Here is a 20240-nt window from a genome sequence, read left to right on the forward strand (position 1 = left end):
TTTTGATGATTTCAAATAACTAGGGGACCCTAGTTATTTCAAATCATCAGGTCTTGGATTCCTTGAAAAAACAGATCGTGCTATCTCTTTCTTCTTTTCTCCTCTTTCTCTCTCCAAGGTTTCTCTCACATCCTTCGATCTCCTCTCTCTCACTGCAGTCTCTAATCTCTTCTGGGATTGGATTGAAGAAATCCAAGCCCAACCTACTGTCTCGACTCCAACAGAGACCTGACCCAGCCATCATCGATGCCGGCGACCAAGAAGGCCAGACCCGCCGCTCACTCGTCGCTGAACTCGCTCTTCGGCGACCTGGGCTTCTCCGTCGATCTTCGTCTCGTCTTCGGCTTTATCGATCACCTCTCTCTCTCTATCTCACTTGGTATCGATCACCTCTTTTCTCTCACTTGGTCTGTTCTTCTTAGTTCTTATTCATTTTGTGACCTTGATGTAAAGCATTAGGATCAAATTCATTCTCTCTCTCTCTCTCTCTCTCTCTCTCTCTCTCTCTGCGTTTCGGCTCAGCCTCTGTATCTTCTTCTGCGTCGCCGACAACTCATTAACGCCGACAATGGTGGCTGAGCTCTCCGCCGCCGACTTCATCCCCTCCGAGTCAAGTTTCAGATTGCTCTGAAGCCTTTGATGGTTGATTTGGTTGAGATGGATGCTGTTCTAATATTACAAAATCTAAATCTTCAGTTTTAAATCTCTATATATCTTTTTTAATCCAACCAGCAAAATTTAGAATACACATATTTCAATTCTATAGATTTTAAATACATAAGATTTGAAATTCAAATCCAAATCAAAATTCTGTTTCCAAACGGAGCCTAACATTGTTTAGAGTACCAACATAAGGGTTTGAAAGGCCATCATTTTTTTTTTTTGTTGGAGAAATCTCCCTAATCTAAATTCAAATATTGTCACTGTGTTTTTTTGCCACGTCAGCTAAAAGCAGTCAAATTTGACAGTGAAGGAGAGAGCAGCAGTAGTAAATGTTGGTTTGGTTGAGGGTCTCACTCTCACCTCGGCGGTGCAGATTTAGCAGACGACCTTTCTTCTCAAATCCTCCAGAGACCTCTGAAAGTCTCTCACTCATTTTTTCTATCAAATTAAATAAAGCTGGAATCGCAGCCGCTAGAAACGATGGGATTCGATCGGACCGTCTAGAATGAATCCCTCGCTGTCTTCTTCTTCTCCTCCGTCTTCTACTTCGGCTTCCGCCGGTTCCTGGTTCTCCGGCGTTGTCCGGGGCCGGTCCGACCGGGCCGGGTCCGTCAAGATGGGCTCCGACTCTGGTTCCGGTGACTTTTCCGGCCCCGTCGTGCGCAAGAATCAGTTCCGAGGGGCGCTCTTCAAGTACGGCCCGAAACCAATTCAGGTTAGGTTGAATCAAACATTGCACATTTGAGTCGGAATTGGAGTTCGATGCCTTGATCTCTGGTTATGAATCTGTGATTGTGATCTGCAAATATGCGATGTTTATGTGTAGACTAAGATTTGAATTTGGTGCATAAATTGGTGTTGAGCATTTGGTTTTGGTCACCGATTGTTGGTTATGATATGAAGTTTAGGCTAGTTTTTGGTATCATGTAAGGTGTATCTAGATTAGTTCAGTGGAAAATGTGAGAGAATAGCAATGTGAGATTGATAGGGTTCTGAAAGAGGAGAAGTCACTTAGTTTCGAGTGTTGGAAGGTTCAATGTATAGCTATTTATTTCGTTCAATGAAGATCAATGTTTACGATTATGATAACGATAATTGGGAAGGTTCAGTGAGCTGCATGACCTAGAACAGAAAGTAGGCTTTTGTTTGGGTTGCTTTTCGTAGGTTTGTGGAGTTCAACGTGTTATTAAGTTCAAAGTTTAGGTTTAAGAGCTTAATGCCAACATTCTGTTTCGGTGTTAAGGGCCAACATTCAACCAGGACATGCTGTAGCTGTCTTTCCAGTACATTATTTTGTAATGAGAAATCATCCAAATGCTATGTATTTGCTGTTTGCTATGGTTGTCAAGTCTAGCTCAGTCTCTTTGGCTACGCTCGCTTTTGGACTAGCTTCTCTGTTTATAGATTTTAGTTTCTATATGATGTGTTTAACGATAATATCCTTACAACACAGGTTGCATTTAAAACAGGTGATTATAGACAGCAAGTCATCTTTATTGGTGGATTGACCGATGGCTTTCTGGCAACAGAGTATGTAACAATGTGCTCTTAACCTTTACTAAGTGGCATTTTGTCTTCCATTAATCATGATTGGTTGTTTTTGGTGTTGATAGATTCAATTATGCAAATTTCCACTAATAAATGCTTTTAAATTTTAATGAATTTGAAAGAAATTGTATTGAGAAGTAATCTGTATGACTGTATGGAACTCGTAATGCGTCTATTTGTGTCAAAGGTCCTGGATATGTAACTGCTCAAGACATCATTTTACCACCCTCTGTAGAAATCGTTGATAATACACAGCATATCTTTATTTAAAATTCACTGTCATATCAAAAAATAAACAAGGAGAAATTGTTGGATGCTTAAAGCAGGTTATTTCTATCTTATCTTTCTTTTCTGATTTTCAGATACTTGGAACCTCTTGCAATTGCTTTGGACAAGGAGAAATGGTCACTTGTTCAACTACTCATGTCATCTTCATACAATGGATATGGCACTTCCAGCTTGAAACAAGTAACTTATTTATCTTTTTAACGTTTCCTTCTTTTTGTGGTTTTGAGCATCGAAGTTACATAACATATCATTTTCTTATGTATTAAAGGACGCGATGGAACTTGATCAGCTGATTAGTTATTTTATAAACAAAGAAGATTCTGAGGGTGTTGTACTGATTGGCCATAGTACTGGCTGCCAGGTTTGTGCCGGTTGCACCTTAGACTGGAGCTTTTAAAGTTAATTACTCATCAATATTGTTTGTTAATGAGTATAACTTGAATTTCTTGTTTTTGGTTATGACTTTAGGACATTGTACATTATATACGCACAAATGCTGCATGCTCTAGAGCGGTTCGTGCTGCCATTCTACAGGTAGTACACTTTCCAGAATTTGTTTTTGTTTTTGTTACTGATACAGTGATACTTGATGTCTGGTGACTGATGCCAACGTTCTTATTCTTGCTTGTGGCACTTCTTCCTTATTGTCTACCAATTGAACCTCAACTTGAACTTTTAGCATAACACCAATCAAATTGTTCAGGCTCCAGTCAGTGATCGGGAATACAGAGCAACTCTTCCTGAAACAGCTGCTATGATTGACTTGGCTTCAACCATGATAAATGAAGGTCGCGGATCTCAATTAATGCCAAGTGAAGCAGATTTAGCCCCAATAACTGCCTATCGGTGGGTACACAATGATATGATCAATCTCTGGAATAATAAAATGAAAATGGAATTGATCATTACCAATTGTGGGATAAAATGTATTGGAAAGAAAAGTATATCATATTTATAGATTTTGAGTTGCGTGCATAATATAAAGGGACTGACAACATCGATATGGAAACACACGCACACACATTCTGCACCACGTCATTGAGTTTGGCCACTAAATATCATATTGTTATCCTTCCTTGTCTAAAGAGCGAACTTTCTTGCAGGTATCACTCACTTTGTGCATACAACGGGGATGATGACATGTTTAGTTCTGACCTTACTGATGACCAGCTGAGACTGAAACTTGGGCACATGACTAACACACCTTGCCAGGTAGAGTTGCCCAACTTCAAGTAGCACATGTCTAACTGTTTATTTGCTATATCCCTGAAGTTCAGGACTTTGAAAAGAGGAATTTAGTTTTCTAAAATTTAGAAAAAGACAGTGCCATATTATCCATTAGGCACGTTTATAACAATAAAATTTTAAAAGGGAAAAAATAGATAAACGATCCAAATTACAGGACAATGGGTCTTATAGGTTAAGCCAAGTAAAAATGACTAATATAGATAATCACCCTCTGGTGACAAGCATGCATTTTGGTTAATTTTAAACGAGAAGGACGCTTCTTTCTCTTTTCGTGCATTGTTACATCAATCGTAAAAATCAGATCAAGTCAAAATTTTCTGCAGGTTATTTGTTCCATGGCTGATGAGTATGTGCCAGACTATGTTGACAAGAAAGCATTGGTTCAAAGGTAACTAACTATTTTCTCATATTACCTCTATTATGTGTTGCATAAGAACCATTTGAAAGTAGTTCAGATAATGATTGAAAAAAAAAAAAAAAGGATTTGTTATCTTGGTCTTTGAAATGAGCACGGTGGGTGATGTGTTGGAATTTATGTAACTCATGCAGATTGTGCAAAGCAATGGGTGGTGCAGAAAAGGTTGAAATTGAACATGGAAATCACTCCCTTTCTAACAGAGTTCATGAAGCTGTCGATGCAATGATTGATTTTGTTAAGAGAGACGGACCTAAAGGGTGGGATGATCCATGGAATTAGTGTGGTGCGTTATGGTCCTATTTTCAATTCTAAGTTCTTTCTTTTCATTCCATTCTTATTTATTTCCTCTTTGGTTTCTTAGTCCTTTCATTTTCTCGTCTTTTTTATACTAGAGGTCAAGTAAATTGTAATCTTATATTGCTCACGTTGTTGAAAAGAGAGAACATCCTTGTTTTGCCCGGCGGCTTTGGCAGTTTCGAATTGAACTCATGTGAATAGCTTAACCATTTATTCCTATAAGAAAATGTGATCATGTTATCATCTTACGGTGGGTTGCTTAATGTTTTCGAGTGTTGCAGCTGTAGCCTTGTAGGGTTTACTGTCAATGACAATAGCCTCTTTTACAACATATTCCTTGGTAACATCTAACACAAACATTTCTTAGTGTCCTCAGATGTTTTGGGATGTGTCCAAGATAGGAGTCTGGCTGTACCTTTAGAAAACCAGAAACATAGTTGTTAGCCATAGCTTGTCTTTTATCTTTTGGATTTTGGTGATTCAGGCATATCTGAAAGAATGAGAGCTGCTTAGAATCGTTGTTGAAAAAACAACTATGGGGAGGCAATTGAAGGTGGAAGGGAACCGTTGGTAGATGGATGGTGGGGGTTGGTAGTTGGTACCCACCATAGGTTTGGCGCAATTTTTCTTTAAGAATGTCTTTCATGATTTATGAACAACTTTTTGGCATGAGACTACAGAGATTGTGGGAACGTCTTATGATCACATATTCATCCCCAGATAGATGCCTCATTTTTCTTAGCCAAAAGCCACTTAGAGCTTCACACACTTCAACATCACTTCACCTCTTTGCTGACTTTTCGACATCCATTACACCACCAACCCATTATCTTTTTTCTTTTTTTCTTTTTTTTTGGAGAAAAATTGATGAAACTTCATTACTCAAAAATACATTACAATGATCTACAGTCAAGATAGGCAGAGGGAACTTAAACTAGGAGGACCGGCTAAACCGCGCACCGAGCAAGTCTGTGCACAGACCTCCCGATAAATATGCTGAAATTGACCCGAATGTCCTCATACAAAGCTCGCATAACAATAGAACCTTCGTAGGGTTCTGCACTGTGTGTACCAGCTCCAAAGAAATCCGACTCAAATCGAAAAGGACTAAAGTCCATTGTTCATCTGTAGCTGACATGCTATTCTTCCAGCAATAGCCGCCACTTGTACTGACTAGGTCACCTAATAAGTCAACCCCATAGTACAGCCCATTTGGAAGGAACCATTGTGATCACGAACCACCAGACTAACTCCGCCAAGTGTTGTTGGAAAACATGCAAGCTGTAAAGCAAGAGAAGTAGATAACGCAGTGTTAAGCGTGGCCATTAGACAGATTGCAATGATATCTTCTCAATTTAACCATTTATTAGATATTAGATATTGAGTTTTAATCTAAACGACATCGATACAATTAACTGTGAGTCATCCACTTATAAGTTATATATATTTTTATTTTATTTTTCTCTCTAACTCTGTAGTATGCACGAGTAATCTCTGCATTTATGAGTATATTTTTGCTCATCTAAGGGACAATTTTAAGGATTGTGAATGATAAATACATCTCAATTTTAAACCTGAAATTATAACAACTACAAACTGTGCATTTGTTTCCAACCATCAGATTCACTTATCCCTCACAGTTTCTTATAATTTGTCCCTTAAGCGAGCATTTCTCTATATGAGCAATCATCTTTGATGCTATTGATTTCAAAGTGGTTCAACATTCCTAGCCTGATACCTGAGCTTTTCGTATAGCTATCCCGAGATCATTATATATTTTGCAATCCCATAAATATCTGATGTTCTACATAATTGTATTTAAAAAGTTTCAACTTTAGCATCATAATTCCAAAACCTACCATTTTAGTCCAATTTTAAGATATAGAATGTGATTTGAAATCCATTTTTACTTGTATGGTTATCACTTATCTGGAGGACTTCGTACTTTTTATTTTTTTTATTTATTTATAAATTCCATTCAAATAAAATTCAAAAACTTACATGACCGATGACACACCTTATTCGTCAATATTAGGGGGAATATCCCTCGATAAAAGTTACTCATTAACAACTTGAGTGAAGTTCATTTTATTGGCAGACCAAAAAAAAAAAAAAGTATCCCTTTTTTTTTAATTGAAAAAGAACTATCCCTTAATGACAGATAACATTTCGTATTTTCGTTGCACCATACGATCGAAATAGACAGTTAGACACCTCGACGAGCAAAAAAAATTGGTTTGATTCCATGCATGATTTAACAAGAAGAGGAGGATAATTTGCAATTGAAATCATCTATCAAACTCAGCACGAAGGTTTGAAGTTTGAACTACCTGAGAGGAGAGGCAATATCTGCATGTACATAATAATAGAGGTAGAGCGATCATGTCAATAGTCGTTCTTAGTTACTTGATTAGTTTCTCAAAGGCACTTTGAGTTGGAATGAAGTATGCGGTTTGCCTACACATAAACTTGATTGTGTGATTGCTGGTCGTTCATCACGCGGTATGTACCAAGAATAAGTTATATTAGGTTGACAATGTGCTTAATTATTAGTTCAATCATAAATTGCATGTTTCATAACGTAATGAACGCCACACAGAACTTCTTTCTCTCCTAATCTTGCCCTCATTATCATCTACTTTTGTCTCAAGGGGACAGCTTACCAAATCTAACCATTACTACCGACTATGTATGAAAGGCATTACTAATTTCTATAAAAACGAAAGGAAGACTAATTTAAGATTGTTGGCTGATTTTGTTTGTGTTGATGATATTTATCTCAGAAATAGTATAGTGGTGTGTTTATACCTTTTTTGAAGTTTAGAGCATAGAGTATCGGACATATTACATTAAAATTTAAGGCCATACAGTTTTAGATGTAAACACAAACTCAATAAATACAAATTTTGCAAACAATATCCTCCAACAATGCAATAATATGTTCAAAATTTCAGACCGTCACTAAAATTAAATACTAAGAACATTTACTGATGTTTTGTTGTTTTATATTCTTTTTCATACGATAATATCGAGATTGAAACTTTTTCAATTTATTTGTCTACGTTTTAACGGTGGACTATCCCATGCAATGACAAACTAACTTATGTTACTCGTGAACTAGAAAGAGTTTAATCTAGTATTGATGAACCGATACAACTGTCTTACAAAAAAATTTCATATACTAAAAATAAAGTGTAGATAAAAAAATGGTTTATGTGGGGAGGAGATCACATGTGCCCATTTAGTATATCCCTATTTTATAACCTACTCCACTCATTGACACATGTCCTCTCACTTGACAGAAGATTAACTCTGTAAACCTTTGTTAAGTCCATTATTTTCTATATTATTTTTTATTAAAAATTTAAATAGACAATTAACTGAAAAGAGAAAACATGAAAATACTTTATCCGTAGACTTTGTGCATGTCAATACCTCTTCACGTCCTCTTTCAGATCAAAATCAAAGAAACAAAAAATACAAAGCATCCTCTTATCTCTATATTCTTTCCTTCCCTTAATCCTCTACAGACTTGCATTTTAGATCCACACCATGTAAACGAAAACGATGTTCCTTACAATCGAGACGCTGACTCGCTGCGATTAACAAGAGAGGTCAATGAGAGTGGCTTCTGGATGCAAATTAGCATGGCTATGGAAGGGTAGGAAACCAGATTTGGGTTGGATTAAGTTGGAGGTGCGTTATAGCTGATGGGTAAGCTTTTGCATCCGAGGTTCCAAGTAATGGAATTTCAATTTACTGGTTATAAGGAAACCATATTTGCAGGTTTCCTGGGTTCTTCAAGGGCACATTGAATTATTGGCATTCAGGTATATAAGGAAACAATCTCTTATGATCCATAACAATAGTTTGGGTTTCGAATAATCTCTTTTGCCTCCGCTTTACCAAAACTAGTTTCATACCCGAATAATGCACGTGTTATTGTTGAAATGAGAAGAACATGTGACTTTTCTTCTCATCAAGTTTTCTTTTAATTTGGTGAAGCATTTGACACCAAATTTTGACTTTCCTTTTGTTATAGTAGACATCATATTGTAATTAAAACATTAAATTCTTCGATGATAATCCACAATTCAAAAGTTTGAATTTCTTTATCAAGCAAAATTATCTTTCTACGATTGATTTTGTGAGGGACTTGAGTATATTAAATATGATATGGGTTTCAAAATTACGTGTTTTGATTCCTTGAATAATTAGGGCTAAAATGTGAAGAATTTTTGAGAGAGAGAGAAGGCGAGGAGGATGAAGGAAATGAAGAAATCTGATTTTTTTAATTAAAAATAATGCAACTTATCAGAGTCATGTCACTATATTTGGAAACAGGTGATCTCTTTGGAAACAGGTGAAACGGAATATGCGAGGCTAATAATGATGTGTAATTCCACCGAAGCTTTTTCTCCTGTCCAATGTGGGTCGGTCTCTAGGTTTTGGCCTTTTTCGTGCTCCTTCCACCTCCACACCACCAATTTTAAAACATCACCATGTGAAGACAAGGTGGCACCATAACCCATAACCAGTGAAAGCCACCGATCCATTATGTTCAAATTGACCCAAATACCCCTACCTCGCACACACCGACGCTCCTCCCAATTGGTCCCCTTGTCGATCGGTGCATTCCTCATCTACCTCACCGCCACTCCCATCACTACACCGAGGGCATTTCGGTCCACCAACATTAAAACTGTCTGTCCTTTTTCAAGGCAGCACCAGCTTTTCCCTTGTAATAATAATACCTCTCTTTCTCCTCTCCTATAATAAACCGCCATCATTAGAAAGAAAGAAAGAAAAGAGTAGGACTTTTTCTCTTTCAATTTTCTCCGAAAGCTTTGTTTTAGTCTAGGCATAGGATTCTATATACAAACTGAACTGAACAATCAAAAAATCTTGGCTGCATTGTGTTTCTCAGAACCCTAGTACTAATCAAACACATACCCAGTAAGTAAAGCTTTAATCTTTTTCTTTATGCCACTATTATTATATGTGTGGCCTCGCCTAAATCGATAAAAACACATTCTTGTCGTCAAAGCTAACAGTTTTTTTTGAGCAATTAGCGTTCTGGGTTTTTGAGCATAGTTTATTCATTGTTGCTCTTATTGTTGCAGTAGTTTTAGTGATGCCAGAGAAGGGAGCTATGAGCTGGCCTTCATCGTCGAAACAAAGTCCTCTGCTTCAATGGCGACTTGCGTTACTTACAGCTCTGGTTCTTGTGGGAATGGTGTTGATTTGGAGCATGGATGCAACAACTATGAAGAACTTGGTTGAAGCTACCAAGTCTCAGCAAGGTTATTTCACTACAAAGGTTAGTACTTTTGCTAATAATCTTGCTCAGAACCATGAGAATGTTGAAGTTAGCACAGCCCCCAGTGTAGTTAATCAGACCCAGAAAGAAACCAACTCCACTCAGTTGAAACCCGAGATTGATTCTCAGAACCCAGTGAATGATAGCACAGCCCCCATTGTAGTTAATCAGACCCAGAAAGAAACAAACTTGGCCCAGAAAGAAACCAACTTGACCCAGTTGAAACCCGAGAGTGATTCTCAGAACCCAGTGAATGATACCCAGTATGAGACCCTTTCTGATCAGAATTCAACTGGGGTTTCTGTGATTCCTGCTATGTTGAACTGGGTTTCTGCTAATTTAGAGCCTGATGTGACAAAGAGTCTCCTAGCTAAATGGTTAGCACCAGGAGGAGAGCCTTGTAGAGATGCTAGGACTGTTGGAATAGCAATTCCTGGTTTGGATGGTAAGGATCTGGTTGAGTTGTCAGCTGGTGAAATCTATGAGTTTGGGTTTCAAGCTTTAGATGAGAATAAGAAGCCTAGGTGTCTAGGTGGGGATTACTTTGAGACTGATCTTTCTGGGGAGTCATGGAAATCTAGGCCTGTTGTGAAAGATTTTGGTAATGGGTCTTATTCGCTTTCGCTTCAAGTTCATCCAGACTTTGTGGGATCTTACAATCTTACTATAATCCTACTGTTTAGGCATTTTGAGGGTCTTAAATTCTCACCTAACCGGTTTGCATACGATAGAGAGATTCGGAGAATTCCAATCAGGTTTAACAAGGGCTCGGCTCAATTGCCAGAGCTCCAAGTTTGCAAAGAGTCTGATTTTGGAAGAGATGTTTGGGCTGGAAGGTGGACTAGGCATGGTAAGAATGATAAGTGTGAGATTAGTCAGGATGGTCGATACAGGTGCTTATCCCCAAGTTTTCCTTGTCAGAGTCCTTGGTGTAATGGTTCATTGGGGTCTTTGGAAAGTAATGGTTGGGTTTACTCCACACATTGTTCATTCAGATTGTTTTCAGCTGATTCTGCTTGGAATTGCTTGAATAACCGGTGGCTTTTCTTCTGGGGCGATTCCAATCACGTTGATTCGATACGAAACATTCTCAACTTTATCTTGGATATGCCTGAAGTGCTTTCAGTTCCTAGACGGTTTGATATGCACTTTACAAACCCAAAAGACCCTTCACAGAAGGTTCGAATTACAAGCCTTTTTAATGGTCATTGGAATGAAACACAGAATTACCAGGGTTTGAATTCCTTGAAAGATGAAGGATTCAGGAATTTGATCAAGAAGTACTTCTCGGAAGAAAAAGTTCCAGATACTATAATCATGAACTCAGGCTTACATGATGGCGTATTTTGGTCCAACATAAGATCTTTTTCTGCTGGGGCAAGCTATGCAGCATCATTTTGGGTGGAAATTATGGATTCAATAAGGCAGAGAGGTTTGGTGGTGCCAAAAGTCTTTTACCGGACCACAATAGCCACTGGTGGGTATGCGCGAACTCTGGCGTTTAATCCTAATAAGATGGAGACATTCAATTGGATACTCGTAGAAAAATTGAAGCAAGCTGGTATCCTTACTGGTGTGATTGACAATTTTGACATGACCTTCCCGTGGCATTTTGATAATCGTTGCAATGATGGAGTGCACTACGGCCGAGCGCCTGCAAAGGCAAAGTGGAGGGATGGCCTTATTGGACACCACTATTTTGTGGACCTTATGCTGGATCATATAGTGCTGAATGTATTATGTCCAACCAGATAGGAAGCTGCTGCAAACATGTGAAGCAATTCAAATTGTTGCTGAAATTTTTCGACAAGTGGTGTTCCAGTGCTATCAAGAGTATCTGAAATGCAAGCTCATCCCTGAATGCCAGAATGAAGGGCATTAGCTTAAGAGAGCTGTGAATTGAAGGCAAAGTATGACGTATATGAGGTGGAGCATTCATGGTTTTGATCCATATTGTTCATTAGATTGAGTTTGGCATATTCTTTATTTGTTTATATATAGTTAGATATGGTTAGAGTCGAGTGATCCCACAGGTTGTACATCGTAAGAGGTTCTTGAATTTTAAGAAATTAATGAATTTTTGTATGAGCTATCATCATCTTAAGGTATTGTATATCTTTTACATACTCCTTCAGCAGGGTTGCCCTTTCTCGATCTTGTTAGTTCTTATGCATTATGGCATATCTTTTAAGGCATAACCATTGTGCATTGTATATCTTTCACACAGCTGTTGGTTTTAATTAAGAGCAAACACCAATAGCCCACCACCGCCATCACCAGTTCACCACCGCTACAATACTTTCGAACCCTCCAAACTTTTTGCAAGTCAAAGCCTTGACGTTGAAGGGAAACTGGGAAAGCCAGTATAGCTGTTGGCTTGTTGGTGCTAGATTGGCCTCTTTGCTTTGCCTTAAAAGGATTCGTTGATATCGTTAAATCGTTAATCCAATGAATGTTAAATGAACAAAATGATTAATAAGTATGGAAACAGAAACCTGCCTTCCCTTAAAAGTTTCGTTGATCTAAACTTGGTCGATTCTACTGCTAATCAAGGTGTTGCATACATATGTTTTTGAGTCGTTGTTGGCCTACATTGTTAATTTGATAAGTGACCTACTCCCAATTGCTTGCATTCACATGTGTTGGATATGTGAAAACAAAAGAGGACGAAGAAAAGAGATCAGATGTTGAATAGCCATGACCAGATATAGCAAATTCTTTTGTTTTGGCACAAAGTTGGCTGTTGGCTTGCAATAATCAACGAAAAGGCGAATACAAAATGAAATGAAACCATGCCAAGGTATGAAATCGATAGGGTAAATTCCTCCTATACCTACTCCCCGATGTATTAAAGGGGACAGTTTGGTACCTAAAGTTAGACTTTGTTTGACACTTTGGTACTTCTGTTAATTTTTCTGTTAAATGTAAGGATAAAATTGACATTTAGAATATATGTATTTTTTTTTAGGAGAAACATAATAGAAAAACATGAGTTTGTGGGTTGATTACCGTTCTTCATAATTTTATAGGTATGAATTAATGTTTATGAGTTATGTTGAAGGTGAAATATTCGAATTTTATGTTAAAGAAATATAATAATCAGATATTTTTTTGTACTATTCTCTATAAATCCACTTATTTTTCCTCCAAAACTTTTTTTCCTCCTCTTCATAAACACAATGCGATGATATTATTTGGTATTATTTTAGGTCTTCATCATTTTTTGGGTCATTTAGGAGAAAATGAAAATGAATTAATGCTTTAGGGTTATGTTAAAGTTGACATAATTGAATTTTATGTTTAAAAAAATTTAGTTGTACGAGACTAGTTTCAATGGAGTACTCTCATGGGTGTTCACTATATGATTAGTATATTTCTTAAACATAAAATTCGAATATTTCACCTTCAACATAACCCATAAGCATTAATTCATACCTATAAAATTATGAAGAAAATCAACCCACAAACTCATGTTTTTTTATTATGTTTTTATACATATATTCTAAATGTCAATTTTATCCTTATATTTAACAGAAAAATTAACAGAAGTACCAAAGTGTCAAACGGAGTCTAACTTCAAGTACCAAACTGTCCCCTTTAATACATCAGGTATCAAACTGTCCAAGTAGCAATACCTCAAGTACCATAGGAGGAATTTACCCAAATCGATACTATAACTGGATTGATCATTACTAGTTACAACTGAGTGCAACTAAAACTTTATATATGGCCCTTTCAAAAAGAAAAAAGAAAATTAATATGCAATTGAATTCGATTCTAGATTCTAGATTCTAGTCTATCATATTTGGTGCATGCATTTTTTTTTTAATTTTAATAATTAAAAGCAAATGCTCTTCTGATCGAGCTGAAACAGTATTAATTTTTTTTCTTTCTCAAACAACAAATAATTCGGCTCGTTCAGCTCGTGTTCGTAAGATAAATGAGTCGAGGTTGAGCTTAATAATAAGCTCGACAAAATAACGAGCCGAGCTTGGACAATAATATATTCGGCTCGTCTAGCTTGTGAGTAGCTCAAGTTTGTTAAAATTCAACATGTATTAAAACTCGACTCATGAATTTTTTTTTTTTTTTTTTGAAAAGAAGGGCTGGTGCGGCTGCCTTCAAGCCTTCATTAATGAAACTGCTGAATACAAAGGGGGGGGGGATGTAAAGCCTAAACCCCGAACAATTAGTAACACGAGAACTTCCTGAATAATAACAAGAGCTCCCACTAATCCTATGTATTCAAACATGCACCAACTAGCAAGGGTTGACATACCAGATATCTGAGCAACACCATTTGCTTTACAAAAGTGACATATCGGAAAGACAAAGCTCATACAAACCCATAAAGCAATAAGACCAGCTTTCCCACTATGCTGTCGACCATAACAACCTCTGGCGACACTGCGTTTCATCCTGCCACTAGGAGGTTGCGTCCATTTGATAATGACTCGCCACCTCTCTAGGACAAACAAGGCACTATGAGTGCACACCCACACCGACCTATGGCATTGACTTATTATAAACAGTAAACAAGCAGAAATAAAAAGACAAACATAAATAACATAGCTAGCCCAAGCCGGGCCCAAGAAGAGAGCCCAAGCCCAAGCAACAATCCAAGGAAGAGGAAGCCCACCAACTGCCAGTCGGGCCTGGCCCAACCCCATCCCAGCCACCGCCGACAGACCACCTTCCTGCCATACTCGCCGGGTTCCCACCGTCCACGCTTCACCATCACGTGAAACCAACTCACGCCTAACCCTTCCAGATTGGATCCACACCATATTGGATCCAGTCGATCCAAACCATATCACACCACCATGATCCCTCCAGATCGGGTAAAACCCATATCTGATCGAACCCCGCCACAGATCTGAATCAAGCCACGCCGCCACCTAACCAACCATCCTCCGACCCCGCGACAATACACCACACCTCGGCCCAAGCCAGCAAGGGGCAAACCACAACCCGACAGCCACCGTGTTCTCCTCCTTCCTCACCTTACAAACCACCACCGCCATCTCCCCACACCGGCTAAGAATGTCGATCGAGGAGCCCGGCACCACATCAATCCCACAGGGGACGACAAAGGCCCGTTCGACGACGGCGAAAGGGCTCGCTGCCGGACAGGACTGTTTCTCGTCAGGCGCGTGCAAGTGCGTTCTATACTATTATAGTCGATGGTATTGAGTGTTGAATCTCTCTGTTGAAAATTTATAATATAAATAAAAATATAATGTTTCTAATTTCTAATCTCAAATCTTTAGTTCTTTTTATTATCTTCATTTTCAATTGGAAGAGAATCTGAGCATTTAAGTAAAATATATTACTGTGTGATGGTTAGACATCAAATTTGGATTATTATTTTAAATTTTGTTTCTTCCTCTTTTTATTTATTTTAAAGTCAAATGAGCCAAGACGTCCCTATTCAAGCTCGAGCTCGTCCAATAAATTGAGCCGAGCCTAGCTCGGGCTTAAGAAAAATATTCAAGCCGAGCCAAGCTTGAGCATGGAAAAAAAAATTCAAGCTTTAGCCCGGCTGGAGCTCGATAAAAAACAAATTAACCGAACATGATCACCTTGGTATTCGCTCCGGCTCGGCTTATTTACACCCCTATTTTTGAGCTCCACTTTCCGTCCAACCCTAATTGATAATTCTTTGATTTCTTTCCCAAAAAAAAAAAAAAAAAAAGGTTGTATCTTTTGTTTTTGTCTGAAAAAGGTTATTTCCTTAATTCCTTCAAATCTCAAAATAACCTGAAAACGTTTTCTCCATATTTTTACCCTTTAACCATCATCTTCTACCAGAAGAAATGGTAGTTTTCTACAAACCAAGTTTGTTGCAGTAAGCCTTCTTCCCCAGACACTAATGATGAAGCATCACAGGTCACTAAATTACTATATTGGTCTAAAATAAGCTCTTTTGAAGGTGCATGGTGTTTGACATTTATTACAGTGGTCATTACACCCATACTCAGGACTTACGAGTGACATATCCAAAGTTTTCCTCTGTGATTTTGGAATAGCAAGAAAGGAAACCCTAGGGTGATAAGGATAGTGAGACCATTCGGTCGTGCTTAAATGAAGGATCATGATATGTTCTTCCGAACTCATTTTCAGATTTTGATAATTGTATCAGATGGAGAATTGCTTGTTTGATTTGGTGCATGTCAAAGGTTAATTGGGATTTAGCTATTTCTTACTGATAGGTAGAGCTTTGGCTCGGGTGCATGCACCACCTCCTTCTATGTTCTATTATCGGGGTCTATTGGCTCCATGTGTTCTGGGCTTCGTTTGCCCAGATTTGTTCTCTGAGTTGTGGCTGCAAATCTCATGTTATGGTGCAGATTTATACTGTGGGGATGATGATGAATCTGTGTTTAGATCTTCTATTTTCTTCTTTTTTTCCATTTTCAGGGTTATTTTGATCGGGCTTTGGTGTAGGGGTCTCTCTTCAAGCTGCAATTTTGGAGTCCCATGTATGGATTCATCTACGACGACCATGGTGGACGTTGGTGGTGCTGGATCTGTGGCGGCTGAAGACAAGGAGAAGTTTAGAATTAGGGTTTTCTTTTGTTTGTTGTTTTCTGTTGGGCCTCCTACTGTTTGTTTGGGCTCCGACTTTTGTGTATTTTTTTATCTTTTCGGCCTTTTTATTAGGTTTTGTATCGTTTATTTTAGAAGGGAGCTTCTATTCATACCTCCAAAATTGGTATTTAGACCTCCCTACTTAATAGACCTCCAACTTACTTTTATGAATAACCAATATGCTATCTACACCTCCTTACTTTTCCCAAAATACCCATTGTCTAATAAAATCTATAAAAGCCTTTTTTTATTTTTTATTCTATTTATACCTCTAAAATCGGTAGTTGGACCTCTTTTAATTTTTAAACATTTCACAATCCTATTTCAATTCCCTTTCAATTTTCATTTTTTGAACAAAAAGAATGAACATTATGCGAGAATTGTAGGCTGCCTCTCTTTTATATATATATATATATATATATATATAGACACACACACATGCAGCGTATATTTACATTACAACATTTTACCTCTTAATTTGCAAAGTTGAATCAACGATGTATGTACAACATTATATTAGTTAGTTAATTAATTGATATTAACCTTGCATTTGAGTGCAAGTCAGTACGTGGCTGATTGTATCATTGTATTAGTCCTTTTGAACAATGTACATAGCTAATTTCTGGAACTATCAAAAATGGTCTCTAATTACATGAACAAAATATATAATTAATAAGCAAACTATAAACAAAAAGGTCTCTAAACGAAATCCCAATAAAACCAAGCATCAAACTTCAAAACTCAAAAGAAAACTGGCAGAATAAGAAACTGAAAAACCAAAAATTTAAATGTCTATCGGTTCCATCATCCTTCAAAATTACATCAAAAAGTCAACGTCTACAAATTATTTAATCATTCAAAATTACATAAAATGCCACTCAATCGTCAATTGTGAATGATTCTGGATGTACTTTTCTTGGACAACACTCTTTGAAACGATTTAGGCGGTCCTGATATATAGAAAACAAACACTACTAGAATTTTGGCCTTTAACATCGGCCAGAAACCGATGTTAAAAAAAAAAACGTCCGATGTCTTAGTGGGTGATGTTAAAGATCAAGAAATCCCAGACATCGGTTTTTAGCCGATGTTAAAAATGACTCTGGACATCAGTTTCTTGTAAGGTCCTGATGTATAAAATGACTATAGACATCGTTTGATTTATAAAAAACTGATTTCGTATCCTACTATGGCATCGTTTTACATAAGAAATTGATTTATATATCAGTATTAGACATATGTTCTATAGATAGAACTGATGTCCTGAGTCATTTATAACATCAGTTTGTTATTTCAAATTGTTGTGTCTTCATTCTTTTTGCTTCATTTTCTTCACTAGAAAAGTATCAAAATGAGAATACCAATGGTAAGCAAAAGAAAATTCTCATTAATATTATTGATAAAAACAGTACAAAGAGTAGGGAGAAGGGGACATATGGCCTAAACTTCTCCATATACAATAGCAAAAGAAAAAAACAAGATTGAAGTCTTCTAAATAAACCATATGAAGACTAAAACTGTTTGTAGCTACAGTAAAACGAAAAAAGAAAAAAATAGCAGTTTGTTATAAGATAAAAATACTTGTAACTTGAGTTTCCAGTCCTTGGTGTATTCTGGCAACTTTGGAGTGCTCCTCTTTGGAAGTGGCAGTTCCTTTGAAAGATGTGTTGCCTGTAGTAAATGCACCTTCCAAGTTAGCATTGCTCAAATTTACCTGCAAAAAGTAATACATGCATAGTAAGAACACTAGAAGGCATAATGGAAACTTTCCTTCAATATGTCTTTGCTTTGGCAAGATTTAAACCTCGGGCCTAGTGGAAGCCCAATTCAACCTTGCCACTAACACATGAGTGGACCAAGGAATGGAGACATAACTCAATACAGTCGGGCTGAAAACAAGCAAAACTTTTAAAAGAGAATCTAAAAACCTTCTGAGGTTCGGTAAACTGATAAAATTCAAGGAGTATTAATTATGCAAAATTCGGATAAGCAACAATTCACACAACAGACTTCTTATAACACACCAAAATTTAGTTGTGTGAAATTAAATCATACAACAGTCATAGTCTAAAAACTGAAGTGGGAGGAGCAATCACACAACAGTAAAATTCAAAGGCATGTTGTCTGACGAGCTTAACCAACAACAGTTTGAAAACAAGTTTTGTTGTCTGAAGCATGCACTTGCCACACATAGCATGGCTGCGTAGCAGCTCTGCCTAGCATCTGTCGAGGGAATGCACAACACTTATAACAAAAATATGTTGACTGTTTTTATGTCATACAACGGTGCAGCACCGTTGTGTGATTTTTCATCACACAACGCTCCGATACACAACGGAGATCGTCCAAATCACACAACGATTTTGGTCCATTGTCTGTTAGCTTTTTTGGCCTAGTGTAGTTCCTGGGGACTCAAGTTGAACGCCTCCCCCAAAATCTCTCCCATCCAATTGTCCTTCCAGAGCCTAACCGAATTGCCATCCCCAATAATCCAACGCAGCTGGGAAAGTAAGGTCCTCCAAACCTGTTTCAACCCAAGCCAAACTGATGATTTTTTATAATAAGTACTAGGTTGGAACCCAACTGTGAGAAACCGGCCATGCAAAAAACAAGCAGTGGTGGAAACTTTGGAGACAACATCCCATCCTTTCTTCAGAAGAAGAGCCTGATTCAAGACAAACAGATTCTTAAGACCCAAACCACCGTTATCCTTGGGTTGACAAACCTGATCCCAAGAAATCAACGCAACACCTTTTTTTAAAGGATCCCCGGTCCAAAAGAAATTACGAATCCATTTTTGCACCTCCATCAAAAGAGATCAAGGCCAGGAATAAATATGAAAGCTATAGATGAGACTATACATATGAATACAACGAATTAAAAACATATGTATATATCTTCGATAAAAAATAATCTCTTCTAGGATGTTGCCTTTCCGGTCATCAACACCTCAGCCTGGAGCACCTATTTTGGCAAGACCCACTTTTCAAACTTTCACTGGTGTCCTCATCCCTGTTCCATCAACAAATTGGTGCTTAAGGATGCGCTCTGTAACTTCCACCGATAGGGGCGTAGAGAAACTCGCCGCCTTCGATGGGAGTTTTGGTCCAACTAAGTAGTGGTCCCCCGCCTTCACATCATGGGGTGCACAACTCAGCGCCATCCCCTCTGTAGGGTCCATCGCCACCATTCTCCAAACACAAAGGCCACGCCTCTGACCCGATTGGGTCGTTTATATCCCCGTTTTCAGTCGCCTCCTGCATGGCCAAAATCTAACCATATCTTCTGATATCCCACTCGAGAGACCAGTCGTGGTAACCTTGTACTTTACTTCGAACTCCTCTCGGTAGTTCTCAGTAGAGAGAACAATTGAATGAACATTTGTCGAACAAAGTCAGTGTTGGATTGGCGTAAAGAGGCATCGAGAGACAGAGACAACTGAACTGTGTGGTCTTGGTGTCATGCACCATTGATAGAGTTCCAAGCCATGACGGCTAGGGTATAGCAGAGATGTAGATAGCCATTTCAACAAGGTTTTCTGATCAATGTTGATTGTTAGTCTTCAAAATACGATTAATTAGTTTTGAATGGTAAATGTTTGTTTTGAAGTAGCTTTCTTCATTAGTTTTGAATTCTTAAATTCAAATCCTCATGGTCCAATTGTTACCCAAACAGAGAAAATTGAAATCTTACTTAGAATTTAAGTACATAAGATTTGAAATCAAAAGAGAAATCTACCATATTCTTTTTCAGTTACCGGATGTGAAAAAAAAAAATAATAATAATAAAAATTTGGACGGGCCCAACGTCTAAAAAGGGCCCAACACAACACCGGGTGTCCAACAGTCCAAGTATATAAAGGCATAT

At 37.8% G+C, this 20240-nt stretch overlaps 2 protein-coding genes across 5 annotated transcripts; both read left to right on the forward strand.

Moving 5' to 3' along the window:
- Positions 1-990: 990 nt before the first annotated feature.
- Positions 991-5227, forward strand: LOC133712101 (UPF0613 protein PB24D3.06c). 3 transcript variants are annotated; one of them, XM_062138182.1, is made up of 10 exons: positions 991-1378; positions 2117-2193; positions 2574-2679; positions 2768-2860; positions 2968-3033; positions 3179-3345; positions 3603-3711; positions 4071-4135; positions 4297-4448; positions 4947-5227. In XM_062138182.1, exons 1-9 carry the CDS (start codon positions 1169-1171, stop codon positions 4442-4444), a joined length of 1041 nt encoding a protein of 346 aa, XP_061994166.1. In that variant the 5' UTR covers positions 991-1168; the 3' UTR covers positions 4445-4448; positions 4947-5227. The 3 variants fall into 3 exon arrangements, with proteins under 3 accessions (XP_061994166.1, XP_061994165.1, XP_061994167.1); XM_062138181.1 differs by lacking the exon at positions 4947-5227 and having other exon boundaries at positions 992-1378; positions 4297-4710; XM_062138183.1 differs by lacking the exon at positions 4947-5227 and having other exon boundaries at positions 994-1378; positions 3203-3345; positions 4297-4710.
- A 2680-nt stretch (positions 5228-7907) lies between these two features.
- On the forward strand, positions 7908-11936 carry LOC133709491 (uncharacterized). Of its 2 annotated transcripts, none has more exons than XM_062135261.1 (2): positions 7908-8292; positions 9586-11936. In XM_062135261.1, exon 2 carries the CDS (start codon positions 9597-9599, stop codon positions 11535-11537), a length of 1941 nt encoding a protein of 646 aa, XP_061991245.1. In that variant the 5' UTR covers positions 7908-8292; positions 9586-9596; the 3' UTR covers positions 11538-11936. The 2 variants fall into 2 exon arrangements, with proteins under 2 accessions (XP_061991245.1, XP_061991244.1); XM_062135260.1 differs by lacking the exon at positions 7908-8292 and adding an exon at positions 9226-9418.
- The last annotated feature ends 8304 nt before the right edge of the window (positions 11937-20240 follow it).

Source organism: Rosa rugosa, chromosome 5 (assembly GCF_958449725.1).
Source record: "Rosa rugosa chromosome 5, drRosRugo1.1, whole genome shotgun sequence".
NCBI lineage: Eukaryota > Viridiplantae > Streptophyta > Magnoliopsida > Rosales > Rosaceae > Rosa > Rosa rugosa.